We start from the raw sequence: 22,301 nt of genomic DNA, 5'->3' as shown, positions 1-22,301 counted from the left end.
GCAGGCTCGGTGCGCGCGGGACCGGCCCGGGCAGGTAGGCGGGCCAGGGGGCCGGAGCGCCGCGGGAGAGCGAGCGCGGGTTCAGGGGCGGGGCGCAGGCTGGGCACGGCCAGGGAGTGAAGGGCAGACTGCCAGTGCAACAGTGCAGTAGTAAAGCAATAAACGCACACGTTTATTTGACCTACAAGTGGAAACATTAAAAACTCCTTAGGTGAAAACCCAACAGGTATTTTAAGTATTTTCAGGTTGCCCACATTCACAACAGCGTGGTCCTGATGATTTACACGGAGTCCTGACCTGTCCTGGCATGAGGCCATGGACAATCCGGCTTCTTGGTCAAGCCTCTGCCGAGGCCTCTGCCTCTGCCAGGCCCTGTGGTCCACGGCTCAGTGGCTGGTGACCTCCCACACCAGGATCTCGTTGTGGGCCACGGTGAAGAGCAGCCTGGCGGACGGGGTGAACCTGCACAGCTGCACCGCACCGCCATGGCCAGCAAAGTCCTGGGCAGTCCCCAGCGCGCAGTCCACCAGCCTCAGCACGCACTCTGTGGGCAGACCGCACGGGGTGGCCGGGCCAGGTGGGGCTCGGGCATGGGGGAGCCTGTGCCCCCGCAGCCCAGGCCCTGCTGCAGCTGGGACAGGTCAGCAGAGCTGAGGGTGCCCATCAGAGCCACGGGGTCCCCCACCTGGAGCCTGCGAGTCCCTCCCTGGAGTCCTGCCGCTCCTCCACTCAGGCCCCCGTGCTGGGCGCCATGTTCGGTGCCTCACTCGCGGCTCCTGGCCTGGCACCCCCACCCTTCTGCAAGCCCCAGGCATGGAGGGGAGGTGCATGTCTCGGAGGGGGCACAGGTGAGCCCACTCGGTCCCACCCAAGACGGCCCGAGCCCATCCCCGCCAGCACTTACCAGCGAAGCCGATGGCCATGAGCTGGGCCCCCGGAGACAGGCTCAGGGATATGGCAAAGAAAGGCAGCGATATCCTCTCCACCACCTGTGGGCAGCAAGCAGGAGGCTCTGGGGCCTCTGGGCTCAGCGTCAGTCCAGGCTCCTCCACCCTGGGGACCCCCCTCTCCACAGCCCTGGGTCCTGGCGCGCCAGTGCCAGGCGGACAGGCTGTGCACACCTGCTTCTGGCGGAGGCTGTAGACGATCACCTCCTTGTGCACACCAAGGCCTGCGTGCACCAGCAGCACCCTGTCCCAGGGGCAGAAGGCAGCGAGGGCAGGCAGCGGGTGGCCCTGTGTCTGTGGGGAGGTGCAGTAGGCTGTGTGGTGGGGGCAGCTGTGTCCCCACCCACAGTGCCACTGGGACTGTCTTACCTCCAGGACAGCAGTCGTTGGGAAACTCAGCCAGTCCAGGAGCTCACAGTGGTTCCACAGCCAGTCGGAGGCCCAGACGCTGACCCGCTGGTCCCCGCTGGCAGCCAGCCACAGGTCCGTGCCCTGCACCCCCAGGTCTCCGTACTGGTGGGGGGAGGGCTGAGAGGTGCCTTCCGCCCAGACATGCCCCGCCCGTGTGCCAGCACCCTGACCCCCCCCCCAGCTCTGGAGGCCGCCTCACCTCTTTGCTCGTGACCTGGATGGTGGAGATCGGGGCCCCCCGGTGGTCACTCAGCACTCGGAAGGTCATCCCTGTGCAAGGGCGGCTCACAGCCACCAGCCCATCCTTGTCTCCAGAGAGGACGGTCTGACCTGGGCCGGGTGGGGACCATGCCGTCACCCCGTGAGCCGCCAGCCTGGAGAGCTGACCCGGGCCAGGTGGGGACGGTGGCGTCACCTACACGCCCAACTCCTCACCGTCAGTGGAGAAGGCAATGGCCGTCAGGGCGGACGGGTGGGGGCGCATCTTGAGCTCCAGGGCGGTCCGGGAGATGCGGAAGAGGCGCAGCGTGCCGTCGCTGTAGCCCGCCGCCAGCCGCTGCTGCTCTGGGCGTCCACAGGACGGGGGGCTCCATGCGAGGCAGAGGCAGCTCTGGGGGCCCAAGGTGGGGAACATCAGCCCTCCCCAGGAAGGGGCCGATGCGGGCACACACCGAGGCCGGAGCAGGACACGGCTTCCCAGGCCCTCACACGCACCCCTGCGCCCCGCACACCACCTACCTGGTTCAGCACCTGGAACTGGATCACCAGCTCCAGGCTGGCCAGGGACCACACCCGCACACTCCCGTCCTCGCCACAGGTGGCACAGTGGGACTCGCTGGGGCTAAAGACCACTTCATTCACCTGCGGGGACCCACAGCTGGGCTGAGGGGCACCCGGTTAGCCCTACCTGAGCCCGGGTGGCCCCTGGGCAGAGGAAGAGACACAGGCCTTTCCTACCCCAGCCTCCAGGGTCAGGCTGTCCAGGTAAGAGCATCTGTCCCCCCGCCCAGGCCACGCAGCCCCAGCCAGCTCCACGTGTGATCAAATAGTCCGGACCTCCACGCAGTCCCCACACTAGACCTAGGTGAATCCCAACCCAAAACAGCCCACCCGTCAGTCAAACTGGGTAGGATTCCACAAAGCTGTTCTGATGGAATCTGGTATGTGGCAATGTGACCAAGTGTCCCTGGAGGGCTGCAGACTGAAGGTCAAAAGCACAAAAAGACACTCTGGCTGTGTCCAGCGGTCACGTCGGTGGTGGCTGTAATGTAGGATTTTTCCTGCGGTTGCCGTGTGCACGGCGAGGGGAAAGGCAGACGGGGCACTACGCGCGCACCACTGAGAATGGGGACACGTGGTGCGGGAGAAACGAAACACCGCACACTCGTGACGTCAAACGAAACAACCTCGGACCGAATTTGAATTTCAAGTGTAAGTGTGAACACGATGCATTTCGTCTTTAAAAAAAATTACTTGGGTCGGTTCAGCTGAACAATAATGGCCCCTGGGACCAGGACCAGGACCTCGAAGTCCATGTCCCACTGGAGGGGCCCAGGCTCTGCCAAGACTCAGCCGAGTCCAGTGTCGGGCAGAACCGCACAGCCTGAGCCTGTTGTCCACAGCTTGGGGAAGCCACCAGCGGCCACCAGCACAGGTCAGGGACTCAGGACTCAAAGGTCCATGCCCCGGTGGGTAGAAAAACAAAATGTGGTCTATCCGTACAGTGGAGCGTTACTCAGCCACAGAGGGAGTGAGGCGCTGACATGCTGCTACGTGGTGGGAAACACGTGCTTGGGGAGAGGAGACAGAGGAGTCCTCGCGTGTGGAATGTACAGCACGTGTCAAATCCATAGGGACAGAGAGCGAACCAGCGGTTGCCAGTGGGTGGGGAAAGGGCAAATGGGGAGTGGCTGCTGAACAGATACGGGGTTTCCTTCCAGGATGATGAAAATGCTCTAAGATTGAGTGTGGTGACAGCTGCACAACTTTGCTGGAGAAACCAAAACCCACTGACTTTAAATCGACAAAGTGTACGGTATGTAAACTGTATCTCAATAAACCTACTACCAAAAACGAAAGATAAATAACCCTAACTCATCTCAAATTTCTACCATTGTCTTCAAATAAATAAATGTACATTTCTAAAAAAATGTACATTTCTAAAAAAAATAAGGAGTCAACTCAGCCGCCCACTGCGGCTGTCCTGGCCCCTGTCCTGGGAATGTCACTGGCCCCTGTCCTGGGAATGCCTGGAACGGTCGCTTGTCTTCACTGGTCAGCCAGACGGGGAACCCCGGTGGGCGGGGCCAGAGGTGACCCGCGGGGAGGGAGCCACAGACACTTGCCGCCCTCCCTCGCCCAGGCTGGAAACGCCAGCGGCCTCACCTTGCTCCTGTGGCCGCTGACCAGGCGGGTGCTGGTGCCCTCGGCCCAGCTGATGTACCAGAGCGTGCCGGCCGTGGTGCCCACCACGCCCATGTCCATGCTGTCATCGAAGCTGGCGCTCACCACACCCCCGTCCAGGCTGAGCTCGTGTTCCATGAACACAGAACCGGACCTGCGGGTGGGGGAGCAGCAGGCGGCAGGTCCCCAAGCGGGTCGTGGGGCCTGGCAGTGCTCCCCGGGGCTGAGGGGCTTCTGGGGCTGTCCCCCGCCAGGGTCTGTGGCCTCCGGGCCCAGGTCATGCCCAAGCACGTCCCCACGGAGGGGCCAGCTGAGGACACAGCTGCAGGGCAGAGTGCTGGCTCGCGGGCTCCCGGTCAGGGACGGCAGCCTGCAGCTGGGCCACGTGGGGACGGGGCAGAGCGGAGGCCCCCGGGCAGCCCACCTGGCACTCCTGCGTCTCAGCTCCTGCACGGTCCCCACGGCCCACAGGCGCAGACGCCTCGCCCCGCTGCCGCTGACCAGCCTGGGGCCCGAGCACAGCAACACGCCTGCAGGGCAGCAAGGGGCCGTCAGCAGCCATCCCCAAACGCCCCGGGCCACAGGACTGCCTGGAGCCTGGGACTCGCGGCCAGGTCCCGCTGCCCCAGCTGAGACAACGGTCCCCGGCCGTCAAGGGGCCACAGGGCCTGGGCTGGGCACCCACCAATCTCGCTGTCGTCCGCCTCCCAGGCCAGGAAGCAGCGGCCTGCATGCGTGTCCCAGACACAGACCTGGCCGGAGCTGGAGCCGCAGTAGACCAGGGGGCGGGGCCCGTAGCAGAGTGAGGTCAGCTCACCCACCCCCACCGCCTCAGGGACTGCTTCTCGGTGCACCTGGCAGGGCACAAGGGTGGCCGTGGGTCAGTGATGTTCTGGGGGCCCAGCCAGACCCCATCCCCCAAAACCGCCTCCGAACTCGAGCACCTGACCCGGCGGCCCAGCACCTGGAGGCTGATGTCCGCCCCACACTGCTGCAGGAGCCAGAAGGTGACGGCACGCTGCCCCAAGCACGTGAGCTTGTGGGCGTCCCAGGGGCTGAAGGCCACGGCACGCACCGGCTCCAGGAGGCGGGTGGAGCACACGAGGTCGTAGGTGGCTGTGCTCCACACGGCAAGGGTGCAGTCGCCACGGTCCCCTGGGGGGTCCGTGGGCACCGTGTCAGACACGGGTCCAGCCTCCCAGGGGTCCCAGGGAAGCTCCCACCCTCCCACTGCCCCGCCAGCTGACCCAGCGTGACAAGGAGCCTGTCGTCCGGCGAAAAGGCCAGGGCCTGCACGGCAGTGCCATGATGAGACAGGAGATGCTGGCAGAGGCCCCCAGACACATCCCAGACGCGGATCTGACAGTGGGCAGCCGCGCGGCTGCGGCCCGAGGCAGAAACCAGGACCTGGCGGAGGGAAGGCGGTCAGTCGGAGGGCAGGGCGTGGCAGCTGGGCCCCCGGCTCTGGGCCGCTTGTGCTGTCTCTGGTAGCAAGAGCCAGCAGCAGCCCAGGAGCCGGCTCCATGGCACACGGTGACCTGGCGCGGAGGCGGCCAACCCAAGGGGGGCACCTGGGCATCATGGCTGAGGGCCAGCGTGGAGATGTCCTCGGGGTGGCCGTGCCAGTGCTGCTGGGCGCCAGAGTGCAGGTCTTCCACCACCACCAGGCGGCCACACGTGTAGGCAAAGAAGCCTGCGGGCAGGGGGGTGATGCCTGGAGGCCGCAGCAGGGCACAGTCTCGAGAGGCCACATCGTCCCCGTCACCCAGCAGGCACGGGGCTCACGGGGGAGGTGCGCTAGGGCACCAGAACGCAGCGCCCCGAACTGATGGCTGCGGCTGCTCTGCCCCCGGGCCCGGCCTCGGGTGGACGGAGTGGGCTCCACCCTGCGGCTTTTCGGCGGGGTGCAGAGCGGGCGCCTGGCTCCCACCTGTGTCCGGCCTCCAGACCATGTTGGCCCGGCCGCGCCCACTGTAGCCCAGGACGGCCTTCAGACGCAGCCGCGCGCTGCCGGCAGGGGGGAAGCAGACGCTCTGCGAGGAAGCAGACCTGGCGCTGGCGTCGCCCGGCCGGGGCCCCGGGGCCTACAGGTGGGAGGCAGATTGGGCCACACCCAGGCCAGCGGGGGACGGGGTGGGGGTGGGAGACTGGAGGATGTGGACGGGGAAGCCGGGGTGGGGGACTGCAGCCGGGGAGGGGCACAAGGCCAGGGGCTCTCAGGAAGGGCACCTGCCAGGTGATGGGAGGACGGGGCGTCAGCAGGATGCCGGTGGGGTGGCAGGAGTGTGGGTGCAGGGCGGAGAGGTGACCAGTCCCCAAGGCCCAGAGCACTGTCCGTTTTGGACACTGCTCGAACACAGCCCTGAGACCCCAGGGAACCCGGAGAGGGGAGGAAAGGGCTCCTGGAAGCCTCCCTGCCCGAGTGGGGGCCGCGGCGGACCTTGGCGGGTGGCGTGTGGCACGCCCGGAAGTGCTTGCAGGAGCCCAGGTGGGCACTGGGCTGGGCACCCCCCTTCCCGGTGCTCTGGGCGCCTGGCAGGAAAGAGAAAGAAACCACGTGACGCGGAACCGCCCGGCCACCGTTCGGAGATGCCGCACTGCGCACAGTCGCCAGCCTCGCCGCATCCCACCCCCCACGGGGACCCCACACTCGCCACGCGCCCTGCAGGCGGCCTCACCGCATCACTGGGGAGACACCTGACTAGCGGGGCAGCCCGGCCCCTTCACTGGGACGCCACCCCGGTCGCCAGCGGGCCCTCCCCGCCCTCCGCTGCTCACGGGGGCAGCCGCAGGGAGAGGGGGGCACGGCCAGCTCCCAGGAGCCACCTGTAGCCCCCCGGGCCCCGTCTCCAGCCCCGCCGGCCTTCTCCTCCAGCTCGGGTGGGCCTGAGGCCTGGCAAAGCCCCTCGGGGCTGCGACTTTTCTCACAGGGTCCTTCCTCACTCGAGGTGGTGAGTGCGTCTGCGGGGCAGTGGGGAGAGAAAAGGAGCCCCTCCCTGACCCGCCCGCGCCTCCGGCAGTGAGGTGATGGCAGCCACACCCCGGGGCTGGACACGCACAGGTGCCGCAGTTTGGCCCCGTGACCTCCCGGACCCGCAGGACCCCCGCCCCTCACCATCATCGCCCTCAAGGGGCCCGGCTCGGACGTCTGGCCGCAGCGGGGGGCCCTGCGATGGCAGAGGCGCCTGTGGCCGAGGGAGCCCACTGGCCCCAGATGCTGCGTCCTCCAGCTGTCCTGGGCCCGGGCCTGGGGACGAAGGAGCCGCGCTCAAGGCCAAGGCCGGCAGAGGGAGAGTGGCTGGCCTCCCCACCCCCCGGGGCAGGCCGATGCCACGAGGCCCAAGGTGGCCGCAGGCCCAGCCCCAGGGTCAGCACACCTGTGGCATTTCCACGCCCGCCCTCTCCCGTGGAGCATGGGCCACTCACCGGCCTCACGGGCTGGGGGGGGCCTGGGCAAGCTCCGGTCACTGAGGAGACAAGGAGAAGGTGTCAGGGGGCCCGGCAGGAGGCTTGGGCAGACACGGTCCAGGACGGACACTTGCCTCTCAGAGGTGGCCACGATGTCCCAGAGGAAGACGACATCCCCCGCGCTGAGGACCTGCTGCTGGTCGGGGGTGAAGGCCACAGCCCGCACGGGCTCCGAGTGGCCGATGTACACCTGGGGGCGACAGGTGTCACGTGCGGGGCCCTGGGTGTGGCTGTGGACACTGCGCTCACCACACCCAGGCCTGGCATGAGCCCCCAGACCCGCTGGACTGGGCAGAGCGAGCGGCACCACGAGGCCCCAGGTCCCAGCAGGCGGAGGGTCCCCGGGTCACCCTCCACTCCCCGCCCCCACACACCTGGGAGCCGGGGCTGGGCTGTGCTGAGTAGTCCCACACGGTGACGGCCCGGCCGGCGGCCGTCAGCAGGAAGCGGGCATCCTCGCTGAGGGCCAGGGAGGGGCACGCCGCGGGGTGGGCGCCGCACAGCTGCACAGAGAGTCCCTGCAGGGTCGGCAGGCGGCCAGGAGCCGCCCCTCCTTGCCGGGTGGGCGACGCACCCCAGCCCCGCAGAGGGGCTGCGGGCACAGAGGCTGAGACCGGAGGGGAGGGGAGGGCAGGCCGCTGGCGTGGCTCACCTCCCGGACAGTGCGGCCTGACGTGGCATCCAGCACCACGACTCTGCCGGACGACGTGGACACCAGCAGGTGGCCCAGGGCCGTGGGACCAAAGCAGACGGCCACTGCGGAGTCCGGGCCTGGGGTGCCGACATCGACCCGCAGCAGCTGGGGGACAGCAGGTGGCCACTGGTCTGGACCTCCCGGCAGAGCCGGTGCCACCCAGAGCCAGGCTTGGGAGGGAGATGGCCTCAGGGATGCCCACCTGACACCTGGGCACCACCTGCCCCGCATGGGAGCTGGCCCTCCCCTGGGGGAGCCAGGCCAGCCCAGCACCCCTTGGCTGAGCTGCCCTCTGTGCCCACAAGGTGCAGCCGCTCCTGGGTCCTGCTGCTGAGTGACCGCAGCCGCCCACCTGCCCCGGCCCCCCACGTGCCTCACCAGGCCGAGGGCCTCGTGGCAGCCGGTGTGCAAAGCATGGACCAGGCCCTTCCACCAGCCTGGCAAGGCCCACCCACCCCGGAGCCGGGAGGCCCCGCTGACTCACCTCGTCCAGGGAGGCCGGGTCCACGACGGTCACTGTGCACTTGGAGGGGCCCACAAAGGCCAGCAGGCGGCTGTCCCCACTGACCGCCAGGGTGTTGGGGCTCAGGGGAGCATTGGGGCACACGACGTTGGCTGTGGCACACAGGGCAGGGGTCAGCTGGGTGGGGGAGGGCCTGCCGCACCCTCAGGAAACATCAGCCAGGAAAGCAGGTCCCTCGGCATCCACGGGGCGTGGGCGTAGGGGCCAGATGCAGCCAAGCACCAGGTGCCACCAGGGGCGCTGGGAGTCCTCGTGGGCGAGGAGTGACCCCCAAGTGGCCGCTGGCCGAGTTACGGTGGCCGTGGACACAGCAGACGCACTCAGGCTGGGCCTCACCCCCCGTTGCCCTGGCACTCAGGCCCCCCTAGCTCCTCCCAGGCAGAGCCCAGCGAGCCTCTAGCTTTGGGGGGCTGGAGAAACCCAAACCACACCCTCCCCGGGGCCTGGACAAGGCTACTGCAGGCGGCTGCGCAGCCCCACACAGGGCTTGGCAAGAGGACCAGGACCCAGGGCCACCCCCGCCCTCGGCGACCAGCCTGACCTGCCACGCGCAGGACGTGGCACCGGGGCCCGGCACAGCTGTACTGGGCCAGGCTGCCCTGAGAACAGGAGCTGAACAGGAGGCCTCCGTCCGGAGTGACAGCCAGGCCCGTGATGGCTCCTCGGGGACACCTGCGGCAGACATGGGGCGGCCACTGGCCTCAGCCCGGGAGCCTAGCCGGGAGCCGGGAGCCCCGAGAGCCCCGAGAGCCCCGCTGCTCCCGACCCTCCAGCCACCTGGCCTGGCTGTGGGCAGCGCCGCTGTCCTGCAGGTGACCCCCCCACCAGGGAACAGCCCCCAGGGATCCAGCAACCGCCCCGCCCCGCCCCCGGCTCCCACTGCGGGGTCCCCGTGCAGCCCCAGCCCCCGGGGGGCAGCCAGCAGGGCACCCACGTGTGTTCCACCAGCACCTCGGCGGCCTCCAGGCTGAATGCGCGCACGGCCCCGCTGCTGAAGCCACAGAAGAAGGCCGGCCGCGTGGGGTGGAAGGTGACAGCACACGGGGCGTCCTCGGGGGACGCGAAGTCATAGAGCTGCAGGGCAGAGGCGGGGGAGGAGGGGCAGGGGCCACGAGAGCCGGGGTGAGGGCTCTCCGGGGGGCCCCCGCGGCAGGGCCTCGGGCCCCCTCACCTCCCCGCCCCCGCCACACCCCACCTGCCGCAGGGTGGCCAGGTCCCAGATGCGAACCGTGCGGTCCTGGGACACGGTGGCCAGGTGCCCACGGCTCCGCTCCGTGGACAACGCCAGCACCGGGGCCGTGTGGGCGCGGGCCAGCACGCGGTACTCCCGCGACGGGACGTCCAGGACGCCCAGGTGGCCCGTGGCGGTGGCGGACAGCACACGGAGGCCGTCGGGGCTGACGCAGACCCAGCTGACGGGGCCCTCGTGCTCTGTGCGCCGGAGGGTCAAAGGGCACCAGAGCTGACCCCAGGCAGCTGCTCGGGCGTCTGGGTCCCTGAGGCACAGGCAGATCTACTCTGTCCTCCAGGCCCCCCTCCCCGGTCCCCGCAGGCTGGGAGAAGCAGCACCCTGAGACTCCACCCCGGGCAGGCGGGGCCCAGGGCCGTGAGGCGGCCTCCCCCACCACCCCTGCTCCCGGGCCCCGAGTGCAGCCGGCGCACAGGCGGGCCTGGCGGCGGTGGGCCCTGGGCTCAGGACACAGCCCGGCGACCCCGTGACGCCCTGTCCAGCCCAGGCCCTTCCCCCACACCACAGGAGCCCCCAGCGATGCTGCCCCCGGGCCGAGAGCCGACGCAGCCTCACCCGCCTCCAGGAGCACCGAGGAGAAGTCCAGGGGCCAGAGCCGCAGGGAGCCGTCCTCGGAGCCCACGGCACACAGCGTCGGGGACACACTGAGACTGCTGATGGTGACGCCGGGGCCTGGGGGCCGGGGGGGTCAGTGCCTTGGCATCGGGGCCACCCCCCCCCCACGCAGCGGGCAGCCTACCTGAGCTGAGGGTCTGCGTCTGCGGGTGGGGGCCACTGGAGGTCCGCGTGGGCAGCAGGCAGCGGGCGCACCGCACGGCCCTGCGCTGGGGGTCGATCTCCAGGACGTGGCCGCCGCGGCTGCACACGTAGCTGCCCGAGGAGGCGGCAGGTGAGCCGGGGCCCTGCGGGGTGGGGGGCTGGGCTGGCGCGGGGAAGGGCAGGACTCACAGCGTCTGGGCCGAGGACTCCCGGCAGCCGTCCTGGGCCGGCCCGAAGGCCAGGTCGGTGAACTGCAGCGCTCGGTGCTCCCCAAGGTCCACGGGGCAGGAGCGCAGCACCGCACCACGCAGCCGCCACAGCCGCACGCTGCCCTGCCCGCACGACGCCATCCTGTGGGGGCGTGGGCGACGGTGAGCGTGCCTGGGGCCCTTGACCCCGCGAGACAACCAGACACACGCGGACCGGGGCTGTGACCCAGGGCCCCTGGCCAGGGAGGACGGACGCTGCCCGACGCCACGGGCGGACTGGCCACGCCACACACCTGGTCCCATCAAAGGAGGCAACCCGGAAGGCCTGGACGTCAAAGTCAGTGTGCACCTTGGCGAGCACGGCCACCTCGCCGCCGCGGCCCACCGGGCCTGTGTCCCAAGCCACCACCACCTGCAGCGAGCGCACACTGAACTCCAGGGCGCAGACGCCCGCCCGCCTCACCGGGTCCCGGCTGCGCACAGATCGGGCGGCTTTTCCCTCCCACGGGAGTCGGCTGCTCTGTGTGGAGGAACCGGCCCTGCACCTGCCGGCACCCAGACGCGGCAAAGCCGGGTGCGGCAGCCCCACCGGCAGACACGGAAAGTACGAGCCCACCCTTGAGGAGGAGGGCGGGTAAGAATGGAGAGGCGTCCCCGTGGCGCCTCGCTAGGACGCCGCAGCACTGCCAGGCGCCACCAAGCCCCGCACACGGGCCAACTTCAGAGCTGCTGGCGTGCGAAGACCCCGTCTCCCCACCGGACGCCGCCAGAGAAGGGGCCGGGTCGCGCCGACGCCAGCTTAAAGCGGCCAGCGCCACGTGAGGACGGACAAGCGGGAGCGTGAGGTGACCCGTGTGGGTCTGTCACATGCTGGTGGGCCGTCCCCAGGGTGCGCAGGGCCCCGGGCACACGGCGTCGGCATTTATTAAGTCATTTGGGCTTTTGAAAGTTCTTGTCCTTTTTTTACCCCCAAGGATTCTATTTCCAAACAAAATTTCTGCTTTCAGCCCATACGATCCGACGGACTTGTTTCTAAAACGGACGACCCGCGTTGCTTTAGTGAACAGAAAGGCACAAAAGGGACCCTGGCCAGCAATCCCTGCGCTGCCTCAGGGCCACCGCTGCCCCCCGGCCAGGCCCTTACCGTCCTCCCGTGGCGGTCCCTGCCGACACCGCAGAGAACGGCCCCGCTGCCGGAGAAGCTGTGGGCGAGGAGGGGGCGGTTAGCCTCGCCCGGGCCGTCCCCCCTCCCCCGGCGGAGACCCCGCGCCCACCTGAGGACGCTGACAGCCTGCATCGGACTCCGGAACAGGGACAGGCACGCGCCGGTCTGGAAGTCCCAGAGCCGCAGCACGCAGGGCGGCCGTGCCTGGGCCGAGGCCAGCAGCACGCCGCCGCCGTCCAGCGCCAGGGCAGAGACCTGGGGGGGGCAGAGGCTGAGGGGGGCGGCCTGGGCCCTGCCTCCGGGAAAGCCCTCGCACGGCTGCTCCGCGGCGCGGAACCGCGGCGTCCTGCGGGCCTGCACGCCTGGGCCAGCGGCACCCACCTTGTCCGTGTGGCCGAGGAGGAGGCGCTGCTCCCCCGTGTGGATGCGCAGGACGACGATGGCCGCGTGGCAGGGGTAGACAACAGCCGCCCCGTCCTTGGTCCACAGGGCCTGGCACGAGGGGCCAGCTGACGTCACCAGTGGTGCCTGGAGTCAGCGTCCTCTCCCCCAGACCCAGAGAGGACAGTGTGGCAGCCAGCCACACACACCTGCACACGGACGGCCACCTGGGGCAGGAGAGCGGGCACGTCCACCCCACACCACACGTGCACAGAGAACAGCAACATACGTGCACACACGCCGCCCAGGCCCTGCTCCAGGGCAGGAAACACTGGGCTTCGGGTAACAAAAGACCAAACGGCCCCAAAGACTCAGAGCCTGCGCCCAGGGGGGCCTGACAGGTGCCCAGGGCTGTGGGGAGTGGCAGGGAACCTCTTCTCCCAGTGGGGCTCCTCCTCCCCTGGAACACCCACCTCAACCATCCGGGACCGAGGTCACACCCACAACCTGGCCCCACGTGGCTGGACGGTGCTCATCAGAAACTACGGGTGTAAGTGAGCGTTTTAACCAGCACCTTAACCCAGCCGGGGCCCCAGGAAACACCTATGGCCTGGGAAGCCTGGGTGGTCCAGGAGGAAACGCGGGGGCAGGGGCAGGGTGGGCATCTGAAAACCGAGGGAAACCAGCAAAGTCTTGGGGGGAAGGGCCTTGCACCCTGAGGGAGCTGGGGACCCTCGGACAACTCGGGGCTACACCGGGTCTTCCCTGACACTTGCTACCCAGCAGGAGTTGTCCTGGACACAGTGTGAGACCCTCACCCATTTGGTGCTGTGGCCCCCAAAGCCGATGACCCTCTTGAGCCTCAGGATCGGGTCCGGGAGGAAGTGCTGCAACGGTGACCGGTGACTGTGGGGTGAGATCCGGGAGGGCACGGCCCCCGCCCCGCCCAGGGCTGGGCCCCGCCTCTCAGGAAAGATCCCCCACGGGCTGCACTGGGGCAGGAAACTGCCGGGCTCCAAGGGACCCCGGGTCCTGCACCCACAGACCACCTGGGGCTCTTCCTTACTCTCTGTCCAGGGACCTTCTTGCCCGACGCTGCCTCCTGCCAGCTCTGCTTCCTGCCAGGAGGCTGATGACGAGAGACCGTCAGAGACCGGCTGCCCGGACGCAGCGCGTGGCAGCCACAGGCCCAGCAGCCCAGCCCACACCGGGCCCAGCCCTGCTGCTCTGGGACAGGCACTCACTTCTCGGGAGCCGGTGTCCCCAAGGGCCATGGGCACCACAGCTGACTCGTGAGCAAAAACGTGGACACCGTCGGCGGCCACGTCCACAGTGGCGGACTCTCTCTGGGCCGACGGCTCTCGGCTGCGCACGCTGGGGCCACCCAGGCTGGGGATCTCCGAGCACTCGCAGGACAGGCTGACCTCTGGGAGGGGCCTGGGCGCCACAGGGGCCTGGCAGGGCTGTGGGGGTATAAGTGTCCGCCAGCACCCTGGGGCCACCATGTCCCAGCCCTGTCTTGCGGGGAGGCGGCACTCACGGCTGTGGGGCTGGGAGTCTGGACCGTAGGGGACACGCTGTCCTGCATGGGTTTGCTGCCGGCCACCAGGCCGGGGAGAGGCCGCGGCACAGGGCCCAGGAGGACTGCAACGGAGCCAGGAGCCCCAGTCACTGGCTGAGCAGTGCACAGGGTGCCTGGGGAGGCGAGGCCGCGGGGCCAGGCCAGGGGAGACCACAAACGTTCCCGGCCTCACCTGCTCTGCGGGACAGAAGCCACACCAACACGGCCGCTCACCCTCCACCCCGGCCCTGGGACCCCCCTCTTCCAGCTGAGAAGCTTAGGGCCCCCCCCCCAGGCACAGACCTCCCACGTGGTTTCGGGAGTTTGCATCCTATGGGCTTGCCCTGTCCCTGCGCCTGCCCACACGCAGCCCTGGGCAGATGCCACGGCAACCACAACACCGCCGGGGCCCCTCCCAATCCTCCCCTCCCGCCCAGCTGCACGCGCCTGCAGGCCTGACCCCGGGTGCACTCTGACCCCACAGGCCCACCTGCCTCTGCAGGAGAACAGCTCTTGGGAGCCCGCTCCGGAGGCATCTCCATGCTGTCGCGTGGAAACCTAGGCGGGCGGGTGGAGACTCAACACCCGGGGGCCAAGCGCCCACCTGCCCGCTGCGCACCCAGGTCTCCCTTGAGACAGGCGGAGCCACTCACCGGACATGGACATAGCGCTCGTGCCAGCTCTCCCCCTTCGGCACCGGGAACGCCATCTCTCGAGGCACAGGAGTGACGGGCAGCTTGGCCCTCTGGGCCCCCGTGACAGTGACAGCTACAAGGAACAAGCTTACACCAGATCAAGGGAGGCCTGTCTGACTGCCTCTCCCAGGCCCAGGCGGGACTCAACGCCAGGCGCCCACCACCTCCGCCCCAGGGCTGCCGCGGCAGGGGGAGGCTCAGGCCTCCAGCTGCACCAGGCCGGAGCTCCAAGACCGGGTGGCACAGGCACCTCCGTCACGCACCAGGATCGGGCCCCTGCCGGGCTGAGAACTTGGGGTGAGGGAGGAAGTGGGGACCAGCATGGGGTCGGGAAGGCAGCCGGCTTCCGCTGAGCGCGGGGTGTGCAAGCGGCCCTCACCTGGGTCAAACCGCAGGTCGCTGGTGTACAGATTCCTGACCAGCAGGCTGGCGCACAGCCTGACACTCTTGAGGTGGCTGTAGCTGCGGTTCAGGTAGAGCAGGAGGGTGTCCTGCAGGTCGAGCTGCAGGAAGGTCCAGCGGGCGCCCGGGGGCGCCGCACCCGCCAGGTCTACGGGACAGGCAGGCAGGGTCAGCACCGCGCCTCGTGACAGCCCGACTCCCACAGCTGGGGCCCCACGCTGTCACAGCCCCCCGTGCCACACGAGAGCCAGGCTGGGCCTGCACCCCCAGGTTCAGTGCCACCTCTCTCGGATGTCCTGGCCTCGAAGACAAAGGGGAACTGAAGCCACGTGGCCGTGGACTTGAACTCCTTGAAGAGGCTGGAGAAGGACACGCGGACGACCTGGCTGTCCTGCAGGGCAGAGTGGCTTTGAGAAGTGGGAGCAGGGGCGCGGGGCCCCCACACACAGCCTGTGACCAGGCTCGGTACCTCAGTGGCCACGTCCAGGTGGATGACAAAGTGCTTGCTGGGCAGGGGCCGGAAGAGCAGGTACAGGTAGCGCCCCGTCAGCCCCAGGGACTGTGTGCTGGTCCTGGGGAGCTGGATGTAGCTGCCGGCAGGGACCAAGCCCCGGATGCGGTACACGCGGCCCCTCAGGGTCTTGTCCTGGGGAGATGGCAGCCCGCGTCCACTGACAGGCCCGGCGCACCCGGGAGAAGCCCCGACCCGGTGACCCTCGGGTGGTGCAGGGAGGTCCCCAGCAGAAAAGGAAGGGCGCTGGGCTCCTGCCGCCGGGTCCCGGCCCACGCACCGTCACCACGGCCACGTCCCCCTCCTTGGTGGACCGCTTCCACTCGTCCACCTTGAAGTGTCTGAAGACGTTGAGGAAGGGCTGCTGCCACGCTGCGGGGAAGGGCACCGGGGGTGAGGAGCCGGCCCCCAGAGCGGGCCACGCAGTGTCGCCGCCAGCGACGCCAGCAGCAGCGAGGGCAGCCGGGCCCAGGCCGGGGCTCTGACCTCGGGGCCCAGCCAGGGCCGCTGCGCGCTCCGGCCGCCGCCCCCGGGACCCCCGGGACCCTCGGGACCCTGGGACCCCCGCCCCAGCCCGCCCGGACCCCGGCTCGCCCCACCCAGACCGGCCGAACCCCCAGACCCGCGCGCGCCGCTACCCGGGGCCATGGCGCCACCGCTCGCGCTTCCCGCCTCGGCCGCCGCGCCCCACGCAGGGCACGCAGCGCGGCGCCTAGCAACGGCCGCCTAGCAACGGCGCCACTTCCGCCGTCATGGCGGCGCCCAGGGCACACGTGCACGCGCGGCGCCGGGACGCCTCGGGGCACCTGCTCGGGCACCCGCCCCGCTCAGGGCCGCTCCAAGACTCCGCCCAGCGCGCGCTCTAGCGCGACCAGCTGTGGCACCCAGGGGCGCTTGCTGATCCTCTCAGGGTCCCATCTGCACATGGAAGCCAGACGCACCCCCGCATTTGTGGGGCTGCACTTGGCAGGGGCTCCTCCCTCCATCCCTGAGGCCTGCTGCCTTCCAGCCCTCTGGAGGCACCTGGTCAGCACCCAGGGTCCTCCAGTGTCAGGCGGGCCAGGTCACCCTGCCCCTCAGGCCCCACAGGTGCCCACAGGGTTTGGCTCCCACACTTGTCCCAGCAGGTCAACACACTCCTAGACCTGTGGGACATCTTTGCCCAGTGTCCTGCAGCCAGGTCTGGTGGATTCAGAGTGGGATCAGGCCTGCTGAGACCTAGCCCCAGTCCTAGCGGGCTAGGACCCCATTCCACGGCATTATTTAACGTCTCTGGGCCTTGAGGCCTGACTGTGGCCAACAGGTGAGGGGGACAAGTGGAGTCAGATGTGGCAGAGTCGGGGCCACAGACTTCCAGGCAAGGGGAGCCAGCCAAGGACCCCAGCACCTGTCAGGACAGCTGGGTGAGACCCCAAGGACCTGAGCTGGGCAGAGCTGCAGCCTCTGCTGGCTTGGGGACCAGGAGGAGCTCGGCCCAGAGTCCCAGACTGGGGACTAGAGAACCCCACGCCCACCCTCCCAAGTCAAAGCCACTCTGAAAGGGCAGTTTCTCAATTTTATTAGACCGGAGCTCCTCCCTGCCGGCCCCAGGGGCTGGTCCCTGGGCACAGTGAGCAGGGTTGAGGTCAGGCAGGTTTGGCCCCTGGCCCCCGGCAGCTTGGGACAGCTGAGCCAAGGAAACAACAGGTGCAAAAGTCCAGATGCTGGCACTTCAGGTGTGGCCGGCGCCTGGCCAGGCCGCAGTGGGTGGATGGGGCACCAAGGTCCTTCTCTGGCGAAGGGTCCACCGAGGCGGCGTTCCTTCCCAGGCAGCCGCTATGAACAGTTGGTGATTCTAGCCAGGAACTGCTGCGCCCACCACTCGTCCAGGTCGATGGGCACGAAGTCTGTGGGCAGAGCAGAAGGCTGGGCAGTGACACTGCCTCCCAGCCAGGCCGGCATCTCTCCTCTCTGACCCCGCCAGCCCTTCACCTGGACTCCAGGCACTGGGAAGGAGGAGGCTGGCACGAGTCCCCTCCCCAACCCCCTGGGGCTATAACCTGGCAGGAGCCCAGGTCTGGATCAGAGGGGTGGGGGTCACTCTCTGGGGGATCAGGGGCTGGGAGGAAATTCCCCAGGGGACAGGGTTGGGGGCTCACTCTGAAGCCGGGGATTGGGGGTCCTCTCCACGTACTGCACGGGCCTCGGCCCACTCTCACCGGCTGGGCCACCATCCAGCTGCTGTTGCACCTGCTGCCAGGCTGTGGGGGTGGGGCAGTCAGGCTGAGCCGGTCTCTGGCACCCCATCTCCCACCCTGGGGCCTGGCGGTCACCCTGGCCTCCAGCCCAGCACAGGGAATGGGCAGGCTGCTCAGTGGTCACAAGACAAACGGGCACAGAGCCAAGGAAAAGCACAGCCCTCTGCTACTGGGAGTCGGGCTGCAGTGGGAGGAGGGCCTGGGGCATCCCGGGTCCACACTGAGACCCAGTGGCCTGGGCCACACCTTTCTGGGCCCCCTCACTACCTTCGGACACAAAGCGGACGTTCTCCTCGTGGGCCAGTGTGTAGGTCTCCTGGGTCCCCTCGAGAGATGGGGACGTGGCAGGGGGCCGCCGGCCATTCACGCGATTGAACACAAGCCTCGGCCCGGAACTGCAGGAGCAGGAGACACACGTGGTCAGCGCCCATCCCAGGCCTAGGTGCTGCCTGGCACACCTCAGGAGCAGCCCTGGGCCACGACCACCATCCCCGGAGCAGGCCGGCCCAGGCACTTCCTGAACCACAGCGGCTTCCTGCACCAGCTGGTGGCCCAGGCCTCGCTCCTGCGGGCCCCAAGCCACCGGCAGTGCAGCTCACACCTGCTACCCTCGGCCCCCAGGGAAGTGAGTGACGGCTGGGCAGGGGGTCCACCAAGTGCCCCTCCAAGGATCATGCTGGTGCCCGTACTGCCATCTGCCTCCCACGCCCCTGCCCCGGACCAGCCAGATGTCCAGCAGCCCCGGTTCTGGCTTGAGCCGTGACCAGGTCTCTGTCCAACTCCACCCACTGGGCGCAGTTCTTGGCCACGTCCTGGCCCCACGGAAGCTTCTCTGCCCAGTGATGCCCGCCCCCCCATGGAAGACCGGACCCAAACAAGAACAGGGCAGCCTTTGCTCCTCCCTCTCCCCAGCTGCCCCCAGGTCCCTGGGAGTGATCACTAAGTGCCAGGATGGGTGGTCCCTGAGTGGGAAGAGTGGCTGCAACCCCAGCCCGCTCCCCGCAGGCCCGAGACGGGCGATGCAGAATGAGATGCCCCCCGCCCCCGTGGCGCTGCACGCAATGTCCAGGGGGCCACTGGGCCTGTCCCTGCCAGGTGGCCCCAGGGCAGGGATGGGTCGCCCCAGCCGGCGGCAGCTGGCCAAACCCTGCACACACGAAGCCTGGGACGGGGGCCGTGGAGGAAATGGGGCCCGCACCTACAGCAGGAGGTGGGAGCCGGGAGTCCTGGGCTGCGCCTGCCACTCCGCCAGGCACTCGCGGTCCCGGCCGGCCTGCTCGCCTTCCTGGGCTCAGGTGCCCCACCGCCGCTCTGGGTTCCTCCTCAGGTGAGAGGGGCACTAAAACAAAGAGGAGTGTCTTGAGGGGCGCAGGGTCCCGCCAGCCCCAGGGCCGGCAGGGTCTGGTGGCCACAGGGAATCTTAACTGTGCAGGTGGAGGTGGGAGGAGGGCAGGGGCTCCTCCCAGACCCGTGCACTGCCTGCGCTTCCCCACAAACCAGAGGGAGGAAGGGGGGTTTGTCCACTTGGAAAGCCCCCTTGCCTGCAACCACTCCCACCCTGGAAGGGTGAAAACTCTCCAGGAAAGCGTGGTGACTGGGTATCAACTTAAAAAAAAAAAAGAAAAGGAATTGCAGGGCCAGAGGTGGTGGCCTCAGGGCTGAGATGGGGACACCACCACCACCACCCCCGCCCCCGCATGCCTGCCCCACCCATCGTGCCCAAGAAGGTGCGGTTACATAAGGCGGCTGTTCTCTGGGGGAAAGGGCACCAGCCCCAGAGTGCACCTGCGGATGGCTGCCAACCTGTGCCCACTTTCAGGAACGCTGCCCACGGAGCCCCACACAATGTCCTCTCCTCTCACCCCTCCACCACCCGCCCGTCCGTCCAGCCCAGGAACTGCGGCTGGGAGGGAAGTGCCGTGACCATGCCCTGGTGGCAGCACCAGCCCTAACAGCAGGCATGATGGCAAAGCTCCGGCCCCAGCCAGCCTCCTGGACCTGTCCTTGCTGAGCCACAGACCACGCCCCCTCTCCCACGTGGGCTCAGCCCAGGGTTCCTTCCTAGGGCGGTCCCTGCGCGCCCAGCCCACCCCTGAGGTCAGGTGATCACAGGGCCCCATTTTATCTTCCACTTGACAATGGATATCGTCTCAGTTCATCTTATTGTCCCCCTCGCCCGCCACCACCAGGAGGGACTTAGAAAATAAAAGTGGGGTATCATACAGTGTCCCCCCGGGAAGGTGCAAGGCAGGGCTGTGGGTGCCACAGCTGCCAGAAGCTCCCAGCCCGGGGCCTGGGAGGGGCCCCAGGAAGCAGGGGCTGGGCCCCACCGCATGAGCCCCCTCTAGCACAGGCTCTGCTCTGCCACGGCTTCTGCACCCAGCAGGACGCGGAAGTCAAGCCCCTCGGACTCCTGCCTGTCCCACCTGGCTGGCTGGGGCAGACTTCAGACCTCCACACCACGTCTGGCCTCCTGGGGGCCTTAAGGGCTCTGGTGAGAACACTGAGACCCCTGCCCACCGAGGGCTCCTCTGGGGAGCACCCCTCTCCTCCCCCGACACGCCGCCAACCCTGCCACAGCCTTGCCCTCCCCAGCAGTGGGGCCTTGGGGTGAAGGTGTTTCCCCAGGTGGGAGTGGTCCTGCCTGGGTGACTGCGTGTGCTGAGCACCTGTGGTTTGCTTTCCTCCCTGGGAGGCAGCGTGGCCGTGGGCGCCAAAGCTGATGGGAGCAGAGTGCCCAGCCCAGACACTGTGACGCCCGGCTCACCTCCCTCCCCGGGCGCACCTGTGGCCAAGAACACTTCCTTCACTAGGGTCCCGCCCACCGGCAGGAAGCCCCCTCCTCCCGCATCTGGGGCCCAGAACCAAAAAGACGGGCAGGGGGAAGGCTGAGGGTGACGCAGCAACACACACCCCACCTGAGCTACTCTGAACCCCTGGCCATCCTGGGAGGGTACTCGTGCTCAGCGTGGAAAGCCCCACTGCGGGGCCGCACTCTCCAACCGAAGCCCCCCGCCCCCCAGCACGGCCACCTGGACTCATGTGCCCCGGGGCCTGTGTGGGGTTAGAGCAAAGTCCACAGGCCTGGGAAATGCAGACTGCAAACGAGAAGATTAGGGAGTGGCTGGGCTGAGGAAGTAGAAGGCTCGGCCCCGGGGCCGTGCGTAACCTCTAGGTTATGCTCACGTGGAGGTCAGAGTGGTCGGGACTGAGCCTCCTGTGGTTTCAGGAGGGCACTGGGCAGACCCCCTGCTTGGGACAGGCAGAAGCCACAGGCCCCGACTGGGAGGGTGCGCCGGGGAGGAGGGGCTCGCGCCCCGGGGCGTGCGGGGAGGAAGGCGCGAGGGCAGGGGCCTGGCAAGGCCGGAGGGAGGCACAGGCACCTCTCCCCCACTGCGCTCCGCGACGACGGCGCCAGGAGACCTTGAGGGCGGCGCTCTGCGCAGCTCTCCCCAACCTCGACCTGGTCTGCCCCAAAGCGGCGCGAGCACGCAGCGCAAGGTCGCGCGGGGCGCCTGTCATCCAGCTGGTCGGCGGCTCCCCGCCCGCGGCCAGGAGGGTCCGTGCACACCGGGCCCAGCCAGGTGCGGCGGGAGAGCAGCGGGGCGCGCGCCGCCGGCTGCCCGGCGCACCCCGCCCCCTCGGCCCGCGCGCCCCGCCCCGAGCATGTGGCCGGGCCTCGCCAACCTTCCCCCAAGGTCACCCTCGCTGCGCCGCGGCGGCCGGGGTGCGCCGAGGGCCGGGCTCCGGCCGGGGCCACGCGCGCCTCACCTCGACAGGGGCCAGGGTCCCGGCGGCTGCGCGAAGGGCTGCGCCTGCGGGGGCGGCGCGGTCGGCGGCGCGGGCTGCCGGCATTTCAGGAGCTCGCCGAGCCTGCTCTCCACCTGCTGCTGCGAGGGACCTGCGGGCACCGGGAGGCCTCGTCAGCCGCCGCCGCCGCCGCGCCCCTGGGCGCGCGGACCCCGACGCGCGCGGCGTCGCTCCCCGTCCCGCCCGGCCCACCTGTGCGGCGCTGCGCGACCAGCTTGCTGGGCCCCTTGGTGATGGTGTACATGGCGCGCCGGGCTCCGCGTGAACGGCCGCTCCCCGCGCTCGCTCGGACGCACGCCGCGGCCGGATCCGGCGCCCTCCGCCCCGGCTCGCACTTTACCGGCTGCCGGCGCGGCGGGGAGGGGGCGGGCCCGCTACACGCCCCCGGCCCTTAAAGGGCCCGCGCGGGTTCCGCCCGACCCCGGGACACACGGCGGAGGCGGCGCTCCGGCCCTCTGGGAAACTGGCCCAGGCGGGCGCCGCGAGGCAGGGGCGGAGCCGGCAGAAGCCACCGCGCCACCCCCACGCGGGCCAAGGCCAAGGTCGGAGAAGTGCCCTGGGGCCTGGGAAGGCTGTCTGCTGCGAGAGGGCAGGTAAGACAGTGGGCGGGGCTCTGACCCTCCGGCGAGGTGTCAGCCAGGCTGGGGAGCCCGCGGGGCTCTACCCGACGGGCGCTGGGGGCAGTTTCTGTGCTGGGGGGTGCTCGGCGCAGACGCGGGAAGCACGGATTTTCCACTCAGATGTCTGGAGCTTCTGCCAAGGTGCCGGGAGAGGCCCGGGCCAGTGTGAGTGGTCACCCTTGGCTTGGGTCTTGGGACTGGGTCTAAGAAGAGAAAAGGGGACTCGTCCTCCTGGATTTGGGCAGAGACATGATGC

General features: G+C 68.9%; 2 protein-coding genes across 2 annotated transcripts; both read right to left on the bottom strand.

The window, feature by feature from the left end:
- Nucleotides 1-151: 151 nt before the first annotated feature.
- On the bottom strand, nt 152-16,078 carry WDR90 (WD repeat domain 90). The gene is made up of 41 exons (XM_045544774.1): nt 16,017-16,078; nt 15,659-15,750; nt 15,337-15,513; nt 15,150-15,258; nt 14,845-15,015; nt 14,424-14,538; nt 14,261-14,328; nt 13,750-13,853; nt 13,454-13,672; nt 13,276-13,338; nt 13,028-13,096; nt 12,210-12,320; nt 11,938-12,083; nt 11,808-11,865; nt 10,957-11,075; nt 10,644-10,805; nt 10,435-10,565; nt 10,251-10,367; nt 9,642-9,877; nt 9,381-9,520; nt 8,988-9,118; nt 8,408-8,538; nt 7,882-8,028; nt 7,604-7,732; nt 7,188-7,419; nt 6,540-7,028; nt 6,202-6,293; nt 5,692-5,845; nt 5,333-5,454; nt 5,009-5,168; nt 4,726-4,916; nt 4,447-4,615; nt 4,186-4,291; nt 3,744-3,915; nt 2,097-2,219; nt 1,794-1,968; nt 1,558-1,688; nt 1,317-1,460; nt 1,122-1,241; nt 905-989; nt 152-544 (listed from the first exon to the last, which is right to left on the bottom strand). Exons 1-41 carry the CDS (start codon nt 16,024-16,026, stop codon nt 387-389), a joined length of 5,778 nt encoding a protein of 1,925 aa, XP_045400730.1. The 5' UTR covers nt 16,027-16,078; the 3' UTR covers nt 152-386.
- Nucleotides 16,079-16,919: 841 nt separating this feature from the next.
- On the bottom strand, nt 16,920-21,861 carry MCRIP2 (MAPK regulated corepressor interacting protein 2). Its single transcript, XM_045541014.1, has 5 exons — nt 21,618-21,861; nt 21,387-21,516; nt 17,883-18,010; nt 17,517-17,618; nt 16,920-17,264 (listed from the first exon to the last, which is right to left on the bottom strand). Exons 1-5 carry the CDS (start codon nt 21,667-21,669, stop codon nt 17,194-17,196), a joined length of 483 nt encoding a protein of 160 aa, XP_045396970.1. The 5' UTR covers nt 21,670-21,861; the 3' UTR covers nt 16,920-17,193.
- Nucleotides 21,862-22,301: the final 440 nt, after the last annotated feature.

The sequence above is a fragment of the Lemur catta genome, chromosome 2 (genome assembly GCF_020740605.2).
Source record: "Lemur catta isolate mLemCat1 chromosome 2, mLemCat1.pri, whole genome shotgun sequence".
NCBI lineage: Eukaryota > Metazoa > Chordata > Mammalia > Primates > Lemuridae > Lemur > Lemur catta.
Note: the sequence above shows the minus strand (reverse complement) of the source record. Positions and strands in the feature narration are given on the sequence as shown.